Source organism: Haliaeetus albicilla, chromosome 14 (assembly GCF_947461875.1).
Source record: "Haliaeetus albicilla chromosome 14, bHalAlb1.1, whole genome shotgun sequence".
NCBI lineage: Eukaryota > Metazoa > Chordata > Aves > Accipitriformes > Accipitridae > Haliaeetus > Haliaeetus albicilla.
In genome coordinates this window covers 8,494,372-8,514,948 of record NC_091496.1, presented here as the reverse complement: position 1 = coordinate 8,514,948, position 20,577 = coordinate 8,494,372, and the positions used below count along the sequence as shown (strand labels likewise).

At 39.3% G+C, this 20,577-nt stretch overlaps 1 protein-coding gene across 2 annotated transcripts in view; it reads left to right on the top strand.

Moving 5' to 3' along the window:
- Positions 1 to 20,577, top strand: part of DMTF1 (cyclin D binding myb like transcription factor 1) — a 31,938-nt gene that overhangs the window by 3,813 nt on the left and 7,548 nt on the right. Inside the window, exons 2-12 of one of the 2 annotated variants that reach the window (XM_069801672.1) lie at positions 3,293 to 3,432; positions 3,956 to 4,078; positions 5,046 to 5,140; positions 5,903 to 6,017; positions 10,230 to 10,306; positions 11,775 to 11,932; positions 12,754 to 12,786; positions 13,922 to 14,031; positions 14,787 to 15,015; positions 16,681 to 16,832; positions 18,332 to 18,547. In XM_069801672.1, coding sequence (XP_069657773.1) covers positions 3,324 to 3,432; positions 3,956 to 4,078; positions 5,046 to 5,140; positions 5,903 to 6,017; positions 10,230 to 10,306; positions 11,775 to 11,932; positions 12,754 to 12,786; positions 13,922 to 14,031; positions 14,787 to 15,015; positions 16,681 to 16,832; positions 18,332 to 18,547 — 1,417 coding nt within the window. In that variant the 5' untranslated portion in view covers positions 3,293 to 3,323. The remainder of the gene's footprint in view (positions 1 to 3,292; positions 3,433 to 3,955; positions 4,079 to 5,045; positions 5,141 to 5,902; positions 6,018 to 10,229; positions 10,307 to 11,774; positions 11,933 to 12,753; positions 12,787 to 13,921; positions 14,032 to 14,786; positions 15,016 to 16,680; positions 16,833 to 18,331; positions 18,548 to 20,577) is intronic. The other variant, XM_069801671.1, reaches the window with a different exon arrangement.

Below are 20,577 nucleotides of genomic sequence, written 5' to 3'. Positions count from 1 at the left end.
GAGTACAGTGTCCCTGCAGCCAGTATCAAAGAAGTCTGCATCAGAGGGCGTTGTCTCCTGCAGCAGCACTGTGCTTTCTCCACTGAGCTCACCATAAACTCCAGGTGGTCCCATCATATGTTGTATTGGATGTGTCTTCAGCATACATGGTAGTTTCAACGTTATTTAAGTGTAAAGCAGTGATTTTTATAAGATCTGGAGATTGTTTGCTATTCACACAGAAGAACCACCGCAGTTATGCGAGATTTTTTTTTTTTTTTCCCCTCACCTTTGGGTCACTAATTCATGTCTTCGTGGGTTAGCACTCCTGTCCTGGTGTAAATGTATTTCGAAAGAACAAGTTTGTTTATTTCCTTTAGTTTTCTCGTATTTATGTAGTCTAGTGAATAAAAAATAATGTCCAAAATATGCATTTGACTTTGACTTGACTCCTCGTGTTCTTTGCAGTCAGTTTTCAGTTGAGGTCCAAGGCCATATCCATTAAACTTGATGGGAATTTTTCCAGTCAAATCACAGATTTGGCTCTTCCTAAGTTTTTTTAAAGGCTTGGTTATTATTAATTTTACTCAGAAGACTTGAGATACGCTAAATCTCAAGTATCTGACGCAAAGCATTATTGTTTTTTCCGGAGAGCCTGCACTTACTGTTGGGATAAACTGTTCTTGGGAGATTGGCAAAAAGTTATAAAACCCTGCTCAGTCCAGGAGTTACGCTGAGGAGTGTTGCTTAGGAAATCACAGTTCCTTCAACAATGTGCTGTGCATGTTTTTCGGTGCTTCGTAAGGAGTACCTGGGAGCTCCAGCGGACAACTGTAGATGTCTAACTTGATCAGAAGAATCAGGGCTGCTGTTAGGCGTGGAGCCTCAGCTGTTTTCTATTTAGAGTCCTGTTACAGCTCTGTATGGAGGTGACAGGGTAGCAGCTATTGACGGTGGTGTAGCTTCTTCCCCACCTTTGATGGAAACGCCAGGTTTGGATGCGTGGAACCCTTGCATGCTGTATTCTTTTCTCTTCTAGCATGGCAGACTGGCAAGGGAGAGAATGCAAACGGACAAACCTAATTACTCTATGGTTTTGGTTTGGGAGCCTAATCCTATAAATGTGGTTTTTGATTCTTAGCAAATCCTGAGTAACTGATGAAAGAATGGCCCAGCTTTGCTATCTCTGTATTCAGTTTTCAGTATTCTTTCAATAAAAAGAAAGAATGGTCTTCTCCTGTGGATGGTGCTATAGTTTCTGCTGCTTCTAGATCGCCTTTAGGTGAAGTACGTGATTGACATAATGTGTTTTATAAAAATAAATTTCATGTCTTTCAAGCCTTTATAGTGGTGAGAAGAAAAATAGTGCTTTCAGCTGATTGTAGAAAAATAAATGTTACTGCTATTTGTTAAGGTATAATTAAAGAAGAATCCTCTGTGGCATTTCATGTAACTTTGGGGATTTTTGCTGCAGCATTCCCTGTAGTAGAAGTTGTTCGGAAAGTACATATGAACGTGAAAAAGAGAAGCTATCTATTTCTTTTGGCCCTCCAGAATTATCCAGTTTGTTCACTCCCAGAAAGTTAAAATGAATAACTCAGTTTTGAGTTGAAGAAGTTACAGTCGGCTAATTTAGCTATAACACTTTGGATTTCTTTCTTCATGTTTTAGAGTTAATGATGCCTCCTTTGGTGCTTAAAAATCAGTACTGTAGCCGTGCAGCAACATCACTTCTATTAAAGGATAGGGCAGAAGCTGTAAAACTCAGAAGCAGATGAATCCCAAGGAAGTTACTGCCTCCTGCACTTGCATGTGGCAAGGAGCTGTTGCTGATGGTAGATATGAAAGTAAATTTGAGAACCCTCTGATGTAAAATGTCAACGGTATCTGAAATTTTTGACGTGTTCAGAAGGGTAATATCACTTCATTCTAGGAATCAGTCACTACATGTGCTTAAAGATGTGCCAAATCTTCATCAAGCTTGAGAGGTGATAAGTAATTTTATTGAAAGACTGGCAGTAGTTTTATCCTTCCAAGAAAACACTGCTCTTGGGAATCTTCAATACCAAAGAACATGTTTTCTGATTAAAAATTAAATCATTTCCTGCTGAAGCAATATTATTAACATTATACATGGGATTTAAAATCCAGGTTGTAAATTCCACTTGCATATGGGTATCCCTGCGTGATACATGGAAGCTTTGTAATGTAATTGCAATTGATTATTATTATTTTTTTAAGCTATAGTCAATGATTTTTTTAACAATGTAAGTTAAAATTGTTGATAACTGCATTTTGGCTTTAAAATAAAAGTTACAAATAATTTTTTTTCTGCTGTTGACATATGAGAAAACACATAAAAAAAAGACCGAGCACTTCAAGGAGAAATAGATGATATCTTCTTTTTACAAAGCTCTGCCAAAGACTCACCAAACCCAGGTGCTCAAAACTGATGAGAACATTGCAAGGTTCCTGGATATTTTTGATGTGATTCCATTTAGCTTGTGCAGCAGAAAAGGTTATTTCTGCGTTTGATGGATTAGAACTTTTTTTGTGGGGTTTTGTTTTGTTTTATTTCAAGATTAGTAATAGTGCTAGTTTACATTGAAATTCTTGCAAGCTTTGGGTTTCTTCTTAGTACTTTCATAGTGGAAATGAGATCATCAGAAGCACTTTGTTTTGCTCTAGTTCACAGACTTCAGTGTATACTGCTTCTCCTGGTTAACTTACTTCCTGAGTAATTTTTTATACTGGTGATTGCTTGCACCCAGTTTTTCTGTTGCTCGTGTTGTTTCAATGCTAAAGAAAAAATACTAGCTTCACATTTAGTTACATGTGTGGAAGGAGACTAAAACTTTGCAATTTAGTAATCTATAAATAGTGCAGCTGTGAGTTTTGTGACACTACAAAAATATTTCTCAGTCCTGGCTAGCTTTAGGTTATATAATAGTAATATTATTAAATGAGCAGTGGAACAAATATTAGTGAAAGAAAAAATAGCAGATGCGGAAAAGTAATAGCCTAAGTTTGTGTTTAAAAAACCAAACAAAATAGCGGTAGGTTGCAAATGCTCCTGAATAGGGAGTTTAGGGACTATTTTTAATTGGAAAAGTATCTTTGAAACGACCTGATGTTACCCTGTGCGATATAGAAGTGCGCAGGAAAAGTAAAGGCAGGTGAATGTCTTAAACCATGGAATTGTTCATGTGAAAGAACAGACGGATACCCATCATTCGCTACGGGGGTTTGTGCTGGTTGTTTGAGATAAAGGAAGCAGCACTATGGTCAAAGTGGCAGTCTGACTGAAGAAAAGTAATCTGTATATTGCTCTTTCAGGCTTGAGTATGAGCACAGTTGAAGAAGAGTCTGACACAGTGACAGTAGAAACCGTGAACTCTGTGACACTGACTCAGGACACTGAAGGGAACCTTATACTTCATTGCCCTCAAAATGGTATAGAATTGTGTTGCACAGTTGTTTTTTTCTTCTTTTATCATTGATCCAACCATCATACTTCCCTGCCCCCCAATTCTGTGAGCTACTTGAATTCAGCCTACTGTGCTGCAATTTGTTCTGTTTCAGTTTAAAGAAGGATTAAATGTCAAACTAGGTGTAAATCACAACATTTTTTATGTATGTGCCCAACAAGGATATAGCTGTTCTGATTTATTTCAGTGGAAATGGGTTCTTAGAACCAAGCATGTACCCAAATTTCTGTAGACTTAGGGGGTTTATTTGTGCGTAATGGACTGTGGATGGAATTTACAAAGAAAATCTCACAGGAAATGTGTGTTGAAGGCGGCATGTGGACTGTTATTGCCCATAACTTAGACCAAGTTCCTGGGCAATAGTAAAGCACCAAACCAACCTATCACATTTGCCTCTGCCTTGTATTTTGGTCCACTTTGTTAACAGAACTTGGTCCAAAGCTCCGCTTCATTGATAGAAAGTAACCTGCGTATGTTTTTGTTGTTAGAAGCTGATGAAGTAGATTCTGAAGACAGCACTGAACCTCCTCCGCACAAGAGGCTTTGCTTATCAGAGGATGATCAAGGCCTTGATGATTCCACTCCATGCATTTCTGTTGTTGCAGTTCCAAGTAAGTTGTTTTAAGTTTATGTACTCTTGTAGCAAATGTTTCTGTTGGTAAAGGTAAAAAGTGGACTCTGGATCACAGTAGAATATTTTGCATGTTTTATTTTCAAATTTTATTAATATACTTGGGTATCATCTTTACTTCTCAGAACCTTGGATGGTTTTGCAGCAATTGTTATCTATACAGTACTGGCAAAATAAACCTGCCTTACAGATAGAGGACTGCAGGCCCAGGTGCATTGAATAAGTTGAAGGATAAGTGAATGAACAACGAACTAGATGCTCTCCTCTTGCAAAGAGCAATTAGGTTTTTCTAATGATCAAACAGTATAGTTAGTATTGCCATGTTTTATAATACTGAGATGTATGGTCTTTTTAAGGTAGAGATTGTTGTACAAGAGGTAGGCTGCGTGCTGAATTAGTCTTAAGGGAGTTAATTGAGTATTAGATAGTTCAATATAATCTCCCAAAGGGAGGCAAAACCAGATCTAGGAAGTTAAAATACCAATTTACAATACCTAGAGTAGCTGTTTATTTGGTGGAATTTAGTAGAAACTCCTTAGAAGTAAACGCATCATCATGTTGAAGTTGAAGGAAAACGGGAAAAAGAATACAGCCAAAAGATTTGAACATTGTACTTTAGTAATTGGATAATACTGAAGATAGGGCTGGAAAGGAAGCATTGATACAGTGCCAAATGTTTGCACCAGATCAAACACTTTTTATTTATTTGTTTCACATGAGGTCTTAGTTACAGTCAAGTGTAAAACTGAAGGTTTCAAAACCCCTCTTTAAATTTTATGAAGAGGAACAGTCAATAATAATTTTGATGATTTTACTCTGTCAACAAGTAAATACCAAATAAGGCCTCTTTAAAATTTTCAGTGCAAAGGTAACAATTTATAAAACCTGTAGCCTGCATAAAAAATGTTACAGGGGTAAGGTATACAACTAATTTGTACATTCTGAAGTTTCAGAAAATGATCAGAGCTTTGAGGTGACCATGACTGCTACCACTGAGGTAGCTGAAGATGAGATTAATGAAGGAACTGTTACTCAGATTCAGGTACAGTAAAACTTCAAATTTGACCTTTTTGATGTACTTTTTTTTTTAATTGAAATGAAAAAGGAAACAAATAGCAGATGGGGCTTATTAAATTAATAAGATTATTTTTAGCATTAAACTAATGTATTTGAGCACAGATCTTGTTTGTAAAGTGTTGTTCTGTAGAAGTGCAATTGAATCATTTTATATATGAAAGAGGTTATTTGTAGCGTAACTTACTGCCCGAAGAGCAATACAGTAAACAGTAATAGATGTAACCCCCCACTGATAATTATTTGCTCTGTGGTGATCTGCATAGAAGACAAGTTTATCTGTTATTTCTGTCATTCTTTGATTATGAAGTCAGCTTTATAACAGGCCTAAATACGCTTTGTCTTGTCACCAGTCCTAACAGTTACATACAGTTTTCCTTGTGGGTGTACCATGTTTAAAAGGTCTCAATTGGAGATGCTGGACATAGTTGTCTTTCCACCAAAGCCAGTGAGACTCTTCATATTCACTCTACATTAAACAGGATAAGGAATGTTATCTAATTAATTCTCGTATCACATATATGTTAAGACGCTAAATCTTACTCAGGTGTTTTAAGAAAGGTGAATATACTTTCAATGCCATATCTAAAAAGTGTCACTTTCTGAGCAGTCAGCAAGGTAACTAGATGTGCTGGTTTCATTTTCCTTCAAGTTATGCCTCCGTGTTAAATGCAAGGTGCTAGAAAGAACTGAAGATCTTACTGGATGATTTCATATTGGTCTTTTCAAGATTCTTCAGAATGAACAGCTGGATGAAATCTCCCCAATGGGCAATGAAGAAGTGTCAGCTGTTAGTCAAGCCTGGTTCACAACTAAAGAGGATAAGGATTCTCTAACAAATAAAGGTAGGATATTTCAAATGCAATTCTCCCATGCTGTAAAAAGGTGTAAGCTATTCCAAATGTTTCAGAACGTTTCGCAGGTTGCATGAAGCAGTCTCTGGTCTGGCTTTTTTAGTGAAGATATTTGAGAAGACTGATTCTAAAAAAGCTGGGAGATCTAATGCATTAAGTCTTCACTGGCCCTCTTACACTCTGTATGCAAGAAGAAAGTTGGAACTCCAGGTAAACTTGGAGAGGAAGAGGGGGCCATGCTTCCAGTGGTGACAGTGATTCTAGTGGCTGTGGTAGAGAACTGCTGTAGATAATGTGTGTCAGCACAGATGGGGCAGGCAGTTGCGTTTGCTCTGTTTGCACTTCTGCCTGATTAGGAGATGGGAAGCTGCAGTCAGAGGGGGGTACACCAGGAGAAAAATTAATCTGTGCTCAGGTTAATACATCTTCCTCCAAGCAGGACTTACTGGTCTGGCTACTATGTTGTTGTATTGGTTTTATGTGGCAAGGTTTTGGTAGCGGGGGGGGTTACAGGGGTGACTCCTGTAAGAAGTTGCTGGAAGCTTCCCCTGTGTTCGAGAGAGAGCGAACCCATACCAGCCGGCTCTAAGACGGACCCGCCGCCGGCCAAGGCCGAGCCAATCAGTGATAGTGGTAACACCTCTGTGATAACATTTTTAAGAAGGAAAAAAAGTTGGGAGAGTGAGAACAGCCGCCGGAGAGAGGAGTGAGAACATGTAAGAGAAACAAGCCTGCGGACACCAAGGTCAGTGCAGAAGGAGGGGGAGGAGGTGCTCCAGGCGCCGGAGCGAAGATTCCCCTGCAGCCCGTGGTGAAGACCCTGGTGAGGCAGGCTGTCCCCCTGCAGCCCAGGGAGGTCCATGGTGGGGCAGATCTCCACCTGCAGCCCGTGGAGGACCCCACGCCGGAGCAGGTGGGTTCCCGAAGGAGGCTGTGACCCCGTGGGAACCCTGCGCTGGAGCAGGTTCCTGGCAGGACCTGCGGATCTGTGGAGAGAGGAGCCCACGGAGCAGGTTTTCTGGCAGGACTTGTGACCCCGTGGGGGACCCACGCTGGAGCAGTCTGTGCCTGAAGGACTGCACACCGTGGAAAGGACCCATGCTGGAGCAGTTCGTGAAGAACTGCAGCCCGTGGGAATGGCCCACGTTGGAGAAAGTTCGTGGAGGACTGTCTCCCGTGGGTGGGACCCCACGTTGGAGCAGGGGAAGAGTGTGATGAGCCCTCGCCCTGAGGAGGTGAAGCGGCAGAAAATAACTTGTGATGACCGTAAACCCCATCCCTGTCCCCCTTGTGCCGCTGGGGAGGCTTGGTGGAGAAATCCGGGAGTGAAGTTGTGCCCGGGAAGAAGGGAGGGGTAGAGGGAAGGTGTTCTGAGATTTCGTTTTATTTCTCATTTACCTTACTCTGGCTGATTTGTAATAAAAAGTGAGCTAATTTTCCCTAAGCTGAGTCTGTTTTGCCCGTGATGGTAATTAGTGAATGATCTCTCCTGTCCTTATCTCGACCCGCAAGCTTTTTGTTATATTTTTCTCTCCCCTGTCCAGCTGAGGATGAGGGAGTGATAGAACGGCTTTGGTGGGCACCTGGCGTCCAGCCAGGGTCAACCCATCACAGTTGTGATTCATCTTAAACAGTTTCTGCAATGGAGTTGCTTCAGAAGTAGAGAGATCATGCAGACCAGGATCTACTGAAATAATCACCGCTACTCCTAAAACTACCAATCCATTGGTATTCCTCCTTTTCAAAATGTATCTGCGTAATCATGTAGTAGCTGCTGAACTTTAGAGCTTTATTTCCACGCCCTCCCCAGGGAAGTGCCTTTCTAAACCTAGAGAAACAACTTAGCATCAAATGAAGGCATGTTGTCTCTCCAGTTTCCTCAGTCTCTCTACTATTTTTCTTACCCTGACTTTACGTTTTTCTGGGGGGGGGGGGGGGAAATTAAATCTTTTTCAGTCAGTCCAGAGCAACTCCCTTTTTTACTAGAGAACTTTAGGAAAGAAAGTAATGGTTTTCTCTCACAGAAGCAAATGATCTCTTACCCAGTGAGTTCTACTCCAGAGAGCTGAGTATACTGCTGAGTCAGTGAAAAAATGTGGGTGAGGCATGTAGAACCTGGGTGTTGGATGTGGAAAATTCAGAGAAAGGGAGCTGAGTAACTATGTCAATGACCACTCAGTGGTCCCAAGTGTGCACTAACAGTTGCTTCTAACAGCCAGTAATTTCTCCCCATTTTCTCTGTCCTTATTATTTATTAGATTCATAGGGCTTCAAAGCTCTTCAGTATTCAGTCCAATGAGTGGGGCAGGGATGGGATAGCAAAGAGATCCCTTTACATCACAGCACTGAAGGCAGCTGGGTAGAAATAGTGAGAAATCATGTTGCTACAGTTCCTGTGCTCTAGGGTGAGAGGAAGCACAGAGGTTATGATCTTTTCAGTAGCCAGTGGTAGAGGACTTGGGTTGGGAGCAGCACATTCTCAGCTGTGACTGGAGGAGTATGTACTGGTGATTTGGCAGAGAGATAAATAACTGTTTTCATGTGACTTGGTGGCCTCATGTTTGACGTGTGTCTTGTTAAATATATTAGAAACTTACTGCATTTGTAGCTGTCTCACAGGCGTATCAACTGAGCGTATATCACAAGTGGCATTTACAGTTGTGAATGAATGAGGGCACTAAATCTGGTGATTCTAATTAAGAGATTAATAATTTGAGGAAGATATTTCCAGTGAAATATGCCAAGAAAAATATTTGAGAATCCATACGAGCTGAACTTTTCTTGGGGTCTCCATGTTTTGTTATAGAGATCAGCTGTGGAGGAATAACTATATGCATCTCCTTTTACAGTAGCTAAGAATTTGATGTGTGTTGCCTGACAGTCTCCACCTGATAATGCTTTCTTTCATGACCTGTGGGCAGGTTATAATAATCTTGGCACTGAATATGCAAACATGTGAAGTGCAAAATATACTTCCTTTCCTAAAATAGTTGGGTGTTAAAGGTTATTGCCAGTAAAGAGTAGCAGTGTCCCTTTAAGTCAGTTCAGATGCTTGGGTAGAGGTGTGAATCACAGCTACAGTAGTAGATTGTTGGTATGTCTCTAGCTTTGGAAGAAGCGATTGAAGCCATCAGGCACAAGGGAAGAGTTTTCTCCCGTCAGTTCCAATAGAGTTAGTAATAATGCCTGTACTTTTCATTATAATTGGATTTGAGTAAACAGTCTCTTTGGTGTGTTCTGCCTCAGCTCTGGTAATTAGCAGGCTGAGAAGGAAGTACCCTGATTTTTCTGAGCAGAGATGGGCAGATAGCCAGCACACACCAGTATGTAAACTGGGTCACCAGCGTAATCTTAATTATAAGCAATTGTTAATATTAAGTATGGTATGAGCATGAGGGGAAAAAAGAGGAATATATATATATATAAATTTAGGGTAGGAACGTTTTAATGTTTTATTGATAGACCTCAGGTTTGAAATTTTCTCTCTGAATAAAGTTGATTGGGTTTGCTTGTAAAGCTTAGGTGGCATTGTAGTTACTAAGGGCATAGACGGAGACAAAACATGTTTGTTTCTATTGGTTTACCACTTTTATTTGGGAGTAAAACACTCGCCATCAGTCTTGACTGTAACCACTGGGCGTTATTCTCAGTGCAAAAGAAGGAGAGAGATAGGGACCAGCTTGTCAAAACAGACTAGGTAGAGATTTACCTCTGTGAAAAGCACTCTCAGTAGGTAGCACTACTCACATGTTGGGAAGTGATAAGGCATATAAGAGAACTCCACGTTGTTGCCAATTCCTCAGGTAGTATTATGAGTCACATTTTAAGTCCCAGCTTCTGGAATCATTTGCGTGCGTGGAAATTTCAGCTGTCAGTTTAAAGACAGAAATTTTCTACTTATGGCTGAAGAGATAGCCTGAAAGTGTGGCTTGACAGCACATACAGAATTCGTGTTCTGTTTTGAAGAAATGCATGTTTTTGAAAGAGGGGTCTGACACATTATTTAAACATTAGTGGACGGTTGCTAGGGATTGTTTATCAGTTCTGAAATAACATCTGTTTAAAATTAATTCTAGTTAAAGTAGCTAAAATTACTCTTTTCTTTGTTCATTGCAGTAATGAGGGTTGTGTTTTCTGATATTTCTGTTCTTGTTGTTTTGCTGACTTTCACTTCAGTAATTAGTTTGTCATTTCTATTTTCAGGCCATAAGTGGAAGCAAGGGATGTGGTCAAAGGAAGAAATTGACATTTTGATGAGTAACATTGAGCGTTATTTAAAGGTATGTGTTGGAGTATGTTATCCGCTAGTCAGCGTGGTGATGCAGCTCCTGCTAGAAACCAACTTTCTTTAGTACTTCCCAGAATAGGCAATAAGTGATTCTGATCAGTTTGTAGTAGAAATGGTCATTACTCATTTGAAATACATGAGAAAATTGTATCCATACACAGGATTTAAGACTACTGAACATAACATTGCTTTTAATTTGCATACTGAATATAACCCATTTTAAAATTTCATGTCGGGATGCTCAACTGGCTTAATCTCTTTCTCTGAATATGCATCACTCATGAAACCTTTGATGAAGGCGGACGAAAAAAATGGCACTAGTCGTAGAGATAATTTTCCTTACGAAGCATTGAATACAACTTCCAGACTTCTTTGATGCCATATCTGTGTTTGTTTACTATGCTGACAGGATGCCTGTATCTGCTTTCTTCCCCTTAATATATCGGTGTCAGAGTTCAGTGTAAAAATAGACATGCAGTTAACATGCTGAGAGTGATAATTGCCCATAAGTCATATTTGTGGTAGGCTTACGGCTGAGAATTTTTGAGCTGAGCCCTTACAGCTGAGAATATATAGCCTGGGTACTACAGGTTCAGAATCCTTCATTTGTGGATCAGAAAAAGCCCTGAATTTAGTCTTTGTTGGTATAAAAATCCTCGGTATTAGTTGTAGAAAGTGTGCCTGCCCACATGTGTATTAGGATGTCTGCCACAAAATCATTCATAGGTAATATTATTTTTTAAATCTAGAGAAGCTTTTTTAAGCTAGCTAAATAACTTTTTTGAGTTACTGATAACTCGTTGGATTCATTGTTTTCCCATTTATCTGCTTTCTTGTACTGCTTCGAATAATTGAAATACAGTGATTTTTAGTTTAAGCTGAAGTTAAACTAAAACTTTCCTTTTATACTTAACTCTAGTGTTTTTGTATTGAATTCACTTTGAGTTTCCATCAGAACAAGAAGAGTAGTTTAATTGAAAAAAAATGCTTTCAGATAAGGAATATCTAAAATTATGTAATAAATTGATATAGCACTGTTTGACAACTTTCCCTTGTATGACCCCAGGCTAATTCCACTGTGGTGTATTTTCCATGATGTTCTAAATGACAGTTCAGTTTTTGATCTTAAATATACATTTCGACAGATTTTTTTTTTTTTAATGTGGATGAAAGTTAGAGCTTCCATGTCTACCTGGACTCTGGTGTAAAAAACAAAACAAAAAAAAAACCAAACCACCAACAAAAAAACCCCCTAGTGTTCAAGGGTTTGTATTTGAAGTAGCTAATTCATAAATACTCAGTTTAACTTTTGGACGGTAGTATTTGAGATACATAGAAAGTTGCATAATAGTATGCTAGGCTTTAGTTCTTAAATGTTCTGCTTCTTGATTTCTAGGAGACTTTATCTAAGGTGTTTTGTTTGTGGTTGGTTTTGTTTTTTTTTAAATGCTTTCTTCTAGGCCCGTGGAATAAAAGATGCCACTGAAATTATATTTGAAATGTCAAAAGATGAAAGAAAAGATTTCTACAGGACAATAGCTTGGGGTCTGAATCGGCCTCTCTTTGCTGTCTATAGAAGAGTTCTTCGCATGTATGATGACAGAAACCATGTTGGAAAGTATGAAAACCTCTAATGCTGCATGGTTTTATTGGTATGAGTAGGGTCATATATTTAATGTTTGACATGTTATATGTGAGACAGAAGGTTCTAGCCAAACAGACCTAGCTTTTGCTAATCATAAGTCACATCTGCTGATTCTCGTAGATCAACCTTGACAATTGTTGTGTTAAGTTGATGGTATCCACAACTTAAAAAACACAAACAAACAACAAAAAAATGAAAACAAAGGTGCAGAGAATTCTGATATGATTAGAAGACTGACACAAGCATGGATCTGCTGAGGAGTTGTTTCTTTCTGGAACTGTGACTTTGAGCTAATTGATCTTCATCCCTGTGTCCCTAGTTTGCCCATCTGTAAAGCAGTGGGTATGGCGCCATCCAGAAGTGCTGAAAATGATGTTAGATTTTAAAGGTAGTTGAAAATTAAAAATACCTTCTCAATGCTGGGGTTTTTTTTTAATGGAAAGTCAGCCTTATGGTGATTGTGAACTGAGAGAGGAAGGAAAAAAATAGCTGGTTTTTGAGATTAATACACAAAATTTTAATTCTGTTCTTAGTAGTAAGATGACCAAGAATGAGGAATTTTGCTGGAAAATGAGAGGAATGTTAGACCAGATAACCTTAGAAATGCACTAATGTGGAAAATGACATTTGCTCTTCACGTTCTTTTGAAGGATTCAGTCAGATTGGTTCTTAGAGCTGAAATTCCTTAATCTCTTGTTGTAACTAAATGTGTACTGTGTGGTTAGTAAAACAAAAATATTTATGCTGTATGCTTCCTGTTTAAAATAATGTCTTTTTATTTACCTGCTGCTTAGGTATACTCCTGAGGAAATTGAAAAGCTTAAAGAGTAAGTCTTATTATTAACAAGGTCATGCTACCTTGTTTGTATTTAGTAGCTTGAGTAGTTTTAACAGGTTTTGTTATGTGAAATCACTGAAAAGTTGCAAATATATTTGACTGCTCCAACTCTATCAGAAAATAGTGGTCACTAAATTAATCTGAAGAGAATTGAACTACATTTGAATTTCTTTTTTAATATATTTTCTAATGTGTATTCAGGACGTAAGCAATATGCAACAAAGTTCTAAAGCAAGCCTTCTGTTGGAACTAGTGATGTTTCAGATTTTAACAAGCACAGTCAACATTTGCAGTTATGTTTGTGAAAAACAGACATTCCCTTTCTTTAGGAAACCTGAGCAAAGGTTATTTCTAAGGAAAGTGGTAGGTCAAGGGTAGGATCTCCCTTATGTAGTATTAGAGAGAGACATAAATAGTCAGCAAGGCTTTTTGATTTTGACTGTGAACCCGATAGATGAAGCAGGAGGGGCTGCAGACTTTATCTCCTTTTGCAGCTTTCCAGTGTTGAGCGATTTGAAGAAACCAGGTTGGACTGAAGGAAGGAAGGGAGTGTATTTCATGGCGTTGATGGATATGTTTGGATCAATTTAGCTGGCTTGTGTCATTCACAAGGTGCCTTTGGTTCCACGTGTCAAAAGTAGCCATGGCTCAACATGTTAAGCAACCTGTTGTCATTTGTGGGAGGAAAATAATAGTTAAAATTATGAAAGGGATTATGCAGTGGTTTGCTTGATTTGAATTGTAGGATTCCTGGGTTTTCATTGGGCATTATTTGGATTTCTCAAGTGATCTCTATACCATCTGAAAACCCTGAGGAACTTGTGTAGAATGGATGTTGACTGTTTATCTAAACATTCGTATGTATTTAACACAGTTATTAAGCCTCACAACGTTCCTGCAAGGCAGTTAGATATTAAGCATTTTGTAAGTGAGTATCCTGTGGTTTAGCTGGCCCAAAGGCTTCTAGAAACATAGAAAAATCAGCAGTGATGATAGAAAGTATTAATACTGTATTATCAAGTGACTCGCCATTCTGCACATTGATCCTGTTTTTATTATATCGCATTTGATATTTTGGTAAACTCATAACTGGATATAGTGCTAATGAGCATGTTTCTATTTAGGCTGAGAATAAAGCATGGTAACGATTGGGCCACAATAGGAGCTGCACTGGGGAGAAGTGCTTCATCTGTAAAAGATCGATGTAGATTGATGAAGGATACCTGCAACACAGGTGAGGTAAATGCTGGTGTCAGTAATGGATATTCTAGTTAAAACTCTGTCACCTTTGCCTTTGTCAATGGTGTTTTCAGAGATTTGTAAGCCTGAACTGAGGAACTTGCAATGTGAAATCTGGGGATGTTTTTAGAATGCATTTGGTATAGGTTTCTCCAGTTTCACTTCTAAAAGATCAGAACACAGTTTATTTTTGCAGTCCATTTTCCATTGTATGTTGTGCTACTGGAGCATATTTTATTGAGGTCGATTAAAAAGTACTTTCCCTTGTGTTTGATGTTTATAAACATACACTGTATATTTGTTGTCAATTAAGAGACGGGTGCGCTTTAGGAGTAAAGTATTGTTTATTTTGTAGTGCATATATTCAAATTGAGGGAAAGTTTAGTCAGACCTCATGCCATTACCGAATACTAAATTGCTGTGTGGTTAATTTACTTCAACTAATACCATTCAGGTAGCTTGGACCAGTTTGCTTTGGTCAGTATTTTGGTAAGTTCTGTGCGCCTTCATTCATCTGTGAGAGGAAGAGAAGAGAAAGAAACTTGGCAGCAAAATGATGGAATTATGCATTTGTTAATCAAGAATGGATATAATATAAATTGTTAGTAAGTAAGAACAGTTATATCTTCTTCACAAGTCAATATTTGCATCTAGAACAAGGCACTGAAGCTAACTGTCTGTTGACGTGTTACAGAGCAGAACAGAGGGCATCTCCTGTTAGTTAAGTTGGAGGGCTTTTCTCTCTTTCAGGAAAGTGGACAGAGAAAGAAGAAAAAAGACTAGCAGAAGTAGTGCATGAGCTAACTAGCACAGAACCAGGTGACATTGTCACACAAGGTGTATCATGGGCTGCCGTGGCAGAACGGGTCGGGACACGCTCTGAAAAGCAATGCCGCTCTAAATGGCTCAACTATCTCAACTGGAAACAGAGTGGGGGCACTGAGTGGACCAAGGAAGATGAAATAAATCTGATCTTGAGGTTTGTTGTTTTAGTTACTTTTAAAGGTTTGTAATACATGACGCTAGCAGGATTCCATTGGGGTCCATTTTGCTGGTTTCTTAGACACTAAAAACTCTAGAACCCTCCAAAAATCACTGCTGTGTTTACAGTTCCCAGAGATTTATTATTGAACATATTTTTTGTTTTTTGTTTTTTTAGTGAATGTTAGTGTTCGTGAAAGGTGTCAGATTGAAAACCCTGGAGACTGAAGTCTTCTTTATTCCACAGAAAAGGTACAGCACAGGCAGCGACCGTGCAAGCTTCCCACACATTGCCCCACCAATGCGCTTTAACCCTTAACTGGAGGGTAGTTCAGTCTCCCTGCCCATTCAGTCCTTGGCCTCTCTGCTGAGATGACCAACAAGGGTCAAGTGTGGTGGTGGTTTCTGTGATGTGGACGTCTTGTCTACAAAGAACTAAACTGAGACTGCAAATTAATTTCATGTAGGCCACCAAACACTGATTGGATATCAGCATCTTTGACTACATTTGAACTGGCAACCTGGTAGTAACTTTGGAAATCTTTTGCTCTCTCCAGTCCTCCTGCTGTTTTGAATGCCTTTACCTCAGGCTTTTTAGCCAGTGGATTTTTATGGGTTGATAGTTTTGGGTGGGAATAAAAAGCCAAGACATCCAGAGAATCTAAGCATTATTTCCAAAGCAATATTCACTAATTTACTGAAGCTGTTTGACATGAACTCAAAATGAGGAACGTGATTCCACATTTCAGAATGTGCTGGTTATAATTCTTAATATTTCTGTACAAATGGTATCTGTTTTGGTCTGTCCAGATAGGCTTAACTCATCCTGCAGGGTTGGTTTTGGTAGTGTGGTTTTTTTGTTTGTTTTTTTTTAAGCTAGCAAGAGTGTTCAGTGCTATTGCTTGGTTTGTGAAGAGTACTTTTCTTAACTTCCACAAAAATCTTTTCCCTTCTCGTTGTTCACCTGTCTTTCATATGTTCCACATACAGATGAGCTGGAGGCAGTTCAGAGATATTTATAGTATTCAAACAGATTCTGGTAGAATCCAGTGTGTGCATAACATCTGCCAAAACTATGTGAAGACTGTCCCTTACCTGGAGAACCTGATGGGTTTGGTTTATGAGGAACTGTTTAATACTGTAGTTAACTTTATCTACTTTGGCTAAGAAGCACCTGAGAGGAGGCAAAAATCTGTGTTAAGGACGGATGAGTGTTATTTAGGAGAAAACAGAAGTAAATATCATAACATGAAATTAATTAAGTGAAAGTTCAGAGTGAACCTCAGGAAGTATTTCCTGCCTTGGAGATGTATTTGGGGAATGGTTTTCCAAAGAGAAAAGATGCAAGTACCATCATTTGGAATGCTTCACAATAATCTGATCAAAGTCCTAATGTATATGTAAATAAGGAGAATAATCCTGCATGGCAAGGAGATGGACTGGATCATCTAATAGGTCTAGTCCATCTTCTGTTGTTTATGATTCTGCTTGACCTCTGGCAGCGTGGCGCCTTGGAAGCCTGTGTCAATTCATGAGCTCTGATGGACTATTCACTAGCATGCCATTTTGCCGCTGTTACGTGTGACAAGACTGGAGATGTGCAACACCCTTTCCAGTCTGGAGGGTAGTTTCTAACAGGTAAATATTTTCTGTATTCTGCCAGGATAGCGGAACTTGAAGTTTCTGATGAAAATGACATCAATTGGGATTTACTAGCTGAAGGATGGAGTAGTGTCCGCTCACCACAGTGGCTTCGGAGTAAATGGTGGACCATTAAAAGACAGATTGCAAACCACAAAGATGTTTCATTCCCTGGTAATGTACTATCTGCACACTTCTCTTCTGAAAGCTCCTTTCACAAATATCAGAGGAATAAGGCTGTATTTTGTTGTCTACTTACAGCATTGCTGGCCAAAGAGCACATTGCTCCTTTGCTGGAACTTACTGGCCCCTTGGATCTGCTGGCTGAATTGCTTCTACAAGCAATTCTTAAGTATTTCAGTCGAAACAAGCCAAGCTGATGTATACACCTAAACTGTAGATTTTGCCAACTCCCCTCACTTTGGCTTAAGTGAGAGCATGTATCTAAGCAGCTCAGCTGGCAGATCTCAGATGATGATGATCTTTGGTATGGAGGGCAGTGACCTCTTCAGGTGGAAGAGGATATGTATCTGCAGCCTAGCAGTATCACCTCAGGTTAGATCTGTTACCTTTAAAATGTAATCTGTGTGAGGTGCTGAACCTTAGCTGTAGACAGAAGGTAGATCTACAGCTAGCTGCACAGTGAAGATGAGGGGAGGAATTGGGAGTATAAAGCTCCCCAAATAGGTGTCTCATAGCATTTTCTCATTCTTGGTTGGAGAAACTAGTGCCTGAGACAAAGGGGATTTCAGTCTCCGTGACCTTCAGCCCTCCTTTTCTCTGACTTGGGGAGAGGAACTAAGCTCAGAGAGATTAGTCATGTCATAATGAAAGGTGTAATTTAATGGACACTTTTGCTGTGGTCGTCAGTGTGGTTATATATTAATCATGCCCGGAGGCTGCAATTGAGAGGGTAGTTCTGTTATGCTTACCATACATTAATAGACAGTTGTTGCATGAAATAATCTATAATATAAATATGCCACTGAATCAACAAGCTCCCCTCTCTTTCCCAGACAAAATGTCATGGTGTCAAGAGTGGGAGATGTTTAAACAGTTTGCTGTATTGAATGCTAGAAAAGTAGAGGCCTCAGCTTTTGTAACCATATATATGTCAACCACTCCCTCAGTGGGACCAAAGTGATCACAGGGAAGAAAGGTGGGCAGTTTTACTGGAGTAATGGGCCACTTCATGCACAGACAAATAATTGTAGTGTAGCCACTGCGAGATTAATTCTCTTTTCCTCCCTATTTCCAGTGACACTTCTGTCAACCTCTTGAACAAATCCACTTCCATGTTTTGTAAGATTGGAGGGTTTACTTCTTATAGCAGCATTACACAATTAATGATACTGGAACTTGACTGTAGCTTGGAGATATACTATATGTGTTTTTAGAGAGGTCCAAAATTTTATGACGTTTTCTTTTTTTTTTTTTTTTCCCAAGCATCCTAAAATGTCTAGATTCCTTGAGAAAATGAAGTTCACTCCAGTAGTTGACTATAAATGTGTTTTATGTATGTGCTAAGTTTCTAGTTGATATATCTCTATAAATTGTTTAGGTTCCAAATTCAGAAGGATTTGGGTTACTTTTTCCATCTTGGATAAATCTCACATGCAGCATTTCAAATGTGCTTCTTCAACATGCTTTAGCGTGAGTATTCTTTCTCTCAGTGCTGATAAAGGGTCTTAAACAACTCCATGAGAACCAAAAAAACAATCCAGGGCACCAGCTTTCGGAGAACAAATCTGGAAGTGGATTACCAAACACTAATTCCAGTTCGGGGGTTCAGCACGTGCAGATTCGAGTGGCTCGCTTAGAGGAGAACGCAGGCAACGCACCAAGCCCTGTGGCAGCTTTGCAGATTCCAGTCCAGATTACACATGTCTGTAAGTAGCTGAAACGAACGACTCGATGTCCTCTAATGAAACCTAAAGCTTTCTTATGTTAAGATGGTGAAGGAGGAGTGGGCATGTCTTAGAGAATTTTATTAATTCTGCGTTGGTCTTGCTGTAACTTCAGATTAAGGATTTCTGGATTCCATTTGCCCATTTCTAACTTTGTTAGGCAAATGAAGGTATTACTGTGGCAATAGTACCAAGAAGCTGCAATTGGAGTGCCTGGACATAGGGGTTGTAGGTGTCTTGTCTGTGTGCATGCACACAAGAGCTTGCCATATAACATGTTCTTTGAAAAGGCTTCAGTACACAAGCCTCCTAATGCAGACACAGTGTATATGTTTATTCCTGAAGTTTCTTCTGGTAGCTCTTGTCCAGAACAATAAATATCATGCACAAGATCTCCTTTTGTAAAATATATACACTGCTGTCCCTAAGTTCTGATGAAGGACACTGAAGGGAGGGTATATAATGTTGTTTTTTCTAGTCCTGCTGTTTATTATGCAGTTATTTCTAGGCACAAACACTCTGGAAAGTGTTAGCTGCCGAGTCACACTGACATTCAGCTGATGATCTGCTCTAACCACTGTATTTTTTTTTTTTAAGTTGGTGCTTCCCACGGTCTTAAGGATGAACTTTGCTCATTATCAAACATTTATTACCAGGTCTACCTTGACTGTAGTGCCTATTGCTTGGTTTTGTAACTAATCTTACTAAGTAACTCCAGTCACTCCAATCCAGTCACCCCATATGCAGCCTGTCATCTCCATTGTATACAATTTTGCACTGTTTGTCACTTGTGAATTTTATTAGGAAAATGTAGTGCTTCAGTCTTGCTGATTACAAAATTAATTAATCAGGCTAAGAATTGATTCTTCAGCCTATGACTAGATAGGCATTTGGTGAACAATTTCCTGCTTATAATTTCATTAGATTAGCCTATCTTAATCTACTTACTAAGTGCCATCTTCATTTTATCTGGTTTAAATTTTAATTGGAATGACGCGCAATACCAAGCCAAGAACTTTTTATCTGACGTAATACGTCAGTAGTCTCAGACTTTGAACCAAGCTTGGTCAAAGCTATTGGGTTTTGATGAGCAGGCAAGATGTGCTGGTATTCTGTAACCCTTCGTCCTTTCTGAATTGAATCCTGTAATGGTTATTTTGTGATGTCACTTACCCCTGTCTGCCTAACAAGCCTTTTTCCCCATTTTAGTCTGCTTTCCTGAAGAATTTCTGTTTGTGTAATCAAAGTGAATTTTGTATTCTGTCTTTCCCAATCCCATGAGAGCTGAACCTATTAGCCACTTTCAGCTGCATTTGATAGAAGGCTCAAGGTTTCAAAGAGGTAATTGTTGTAAGCTTTATGAACATAACTGGCTAGGTAACTGACAAGCCACACTTTATAGCTGTCTGCTACTAAGTGCCAGGAAATCTGCAGCAGGAACCCTTGAACATGCCACTCCAACAATGAAAGCTTCAAAATCGGAGTTTGTATCATCTTAAGAGACCAAAATTATTCTACTTTGAAGCTGCAGAGTCTGAGATGGCCAAGTTTCCAGTGCTTGGAGCACTGCTGTCGTCATGTAGGTCTTTTGCCCTTTCGGTATTTATGGAATTACTGGATAATCCCAGGCAAAGTATTAATTTGCCTCCAGCTTCCTGGAACTTCTGAGTTTTTTAAGAGTTAAGTAAAAATCATGATTACAGCTCTGAATAGTTTTTTTGATATAAAGCTTTGGGTATGAGCTGTTTGGACCTGGTGATCTTGAAATGTCTGATATGTAAACTGTTTTCAGTGCTTCTCTTCGTTACTTTTAGAATTCATGGAGATAATTGCATAAATAATTACACACTTGTAGTAAGAATACTTACAGCTTTTATACACTGTAATCATAATACACAGGGTAGGCAAATACCTTGTGGAGCATCTGACGTTTCATCAGTGGTGGACATACTGTGAAGGGCAGAAAAGGTTAAAAATACGGGGGGGGGGGGGGGGGGGGGGAGGGAGGTCCA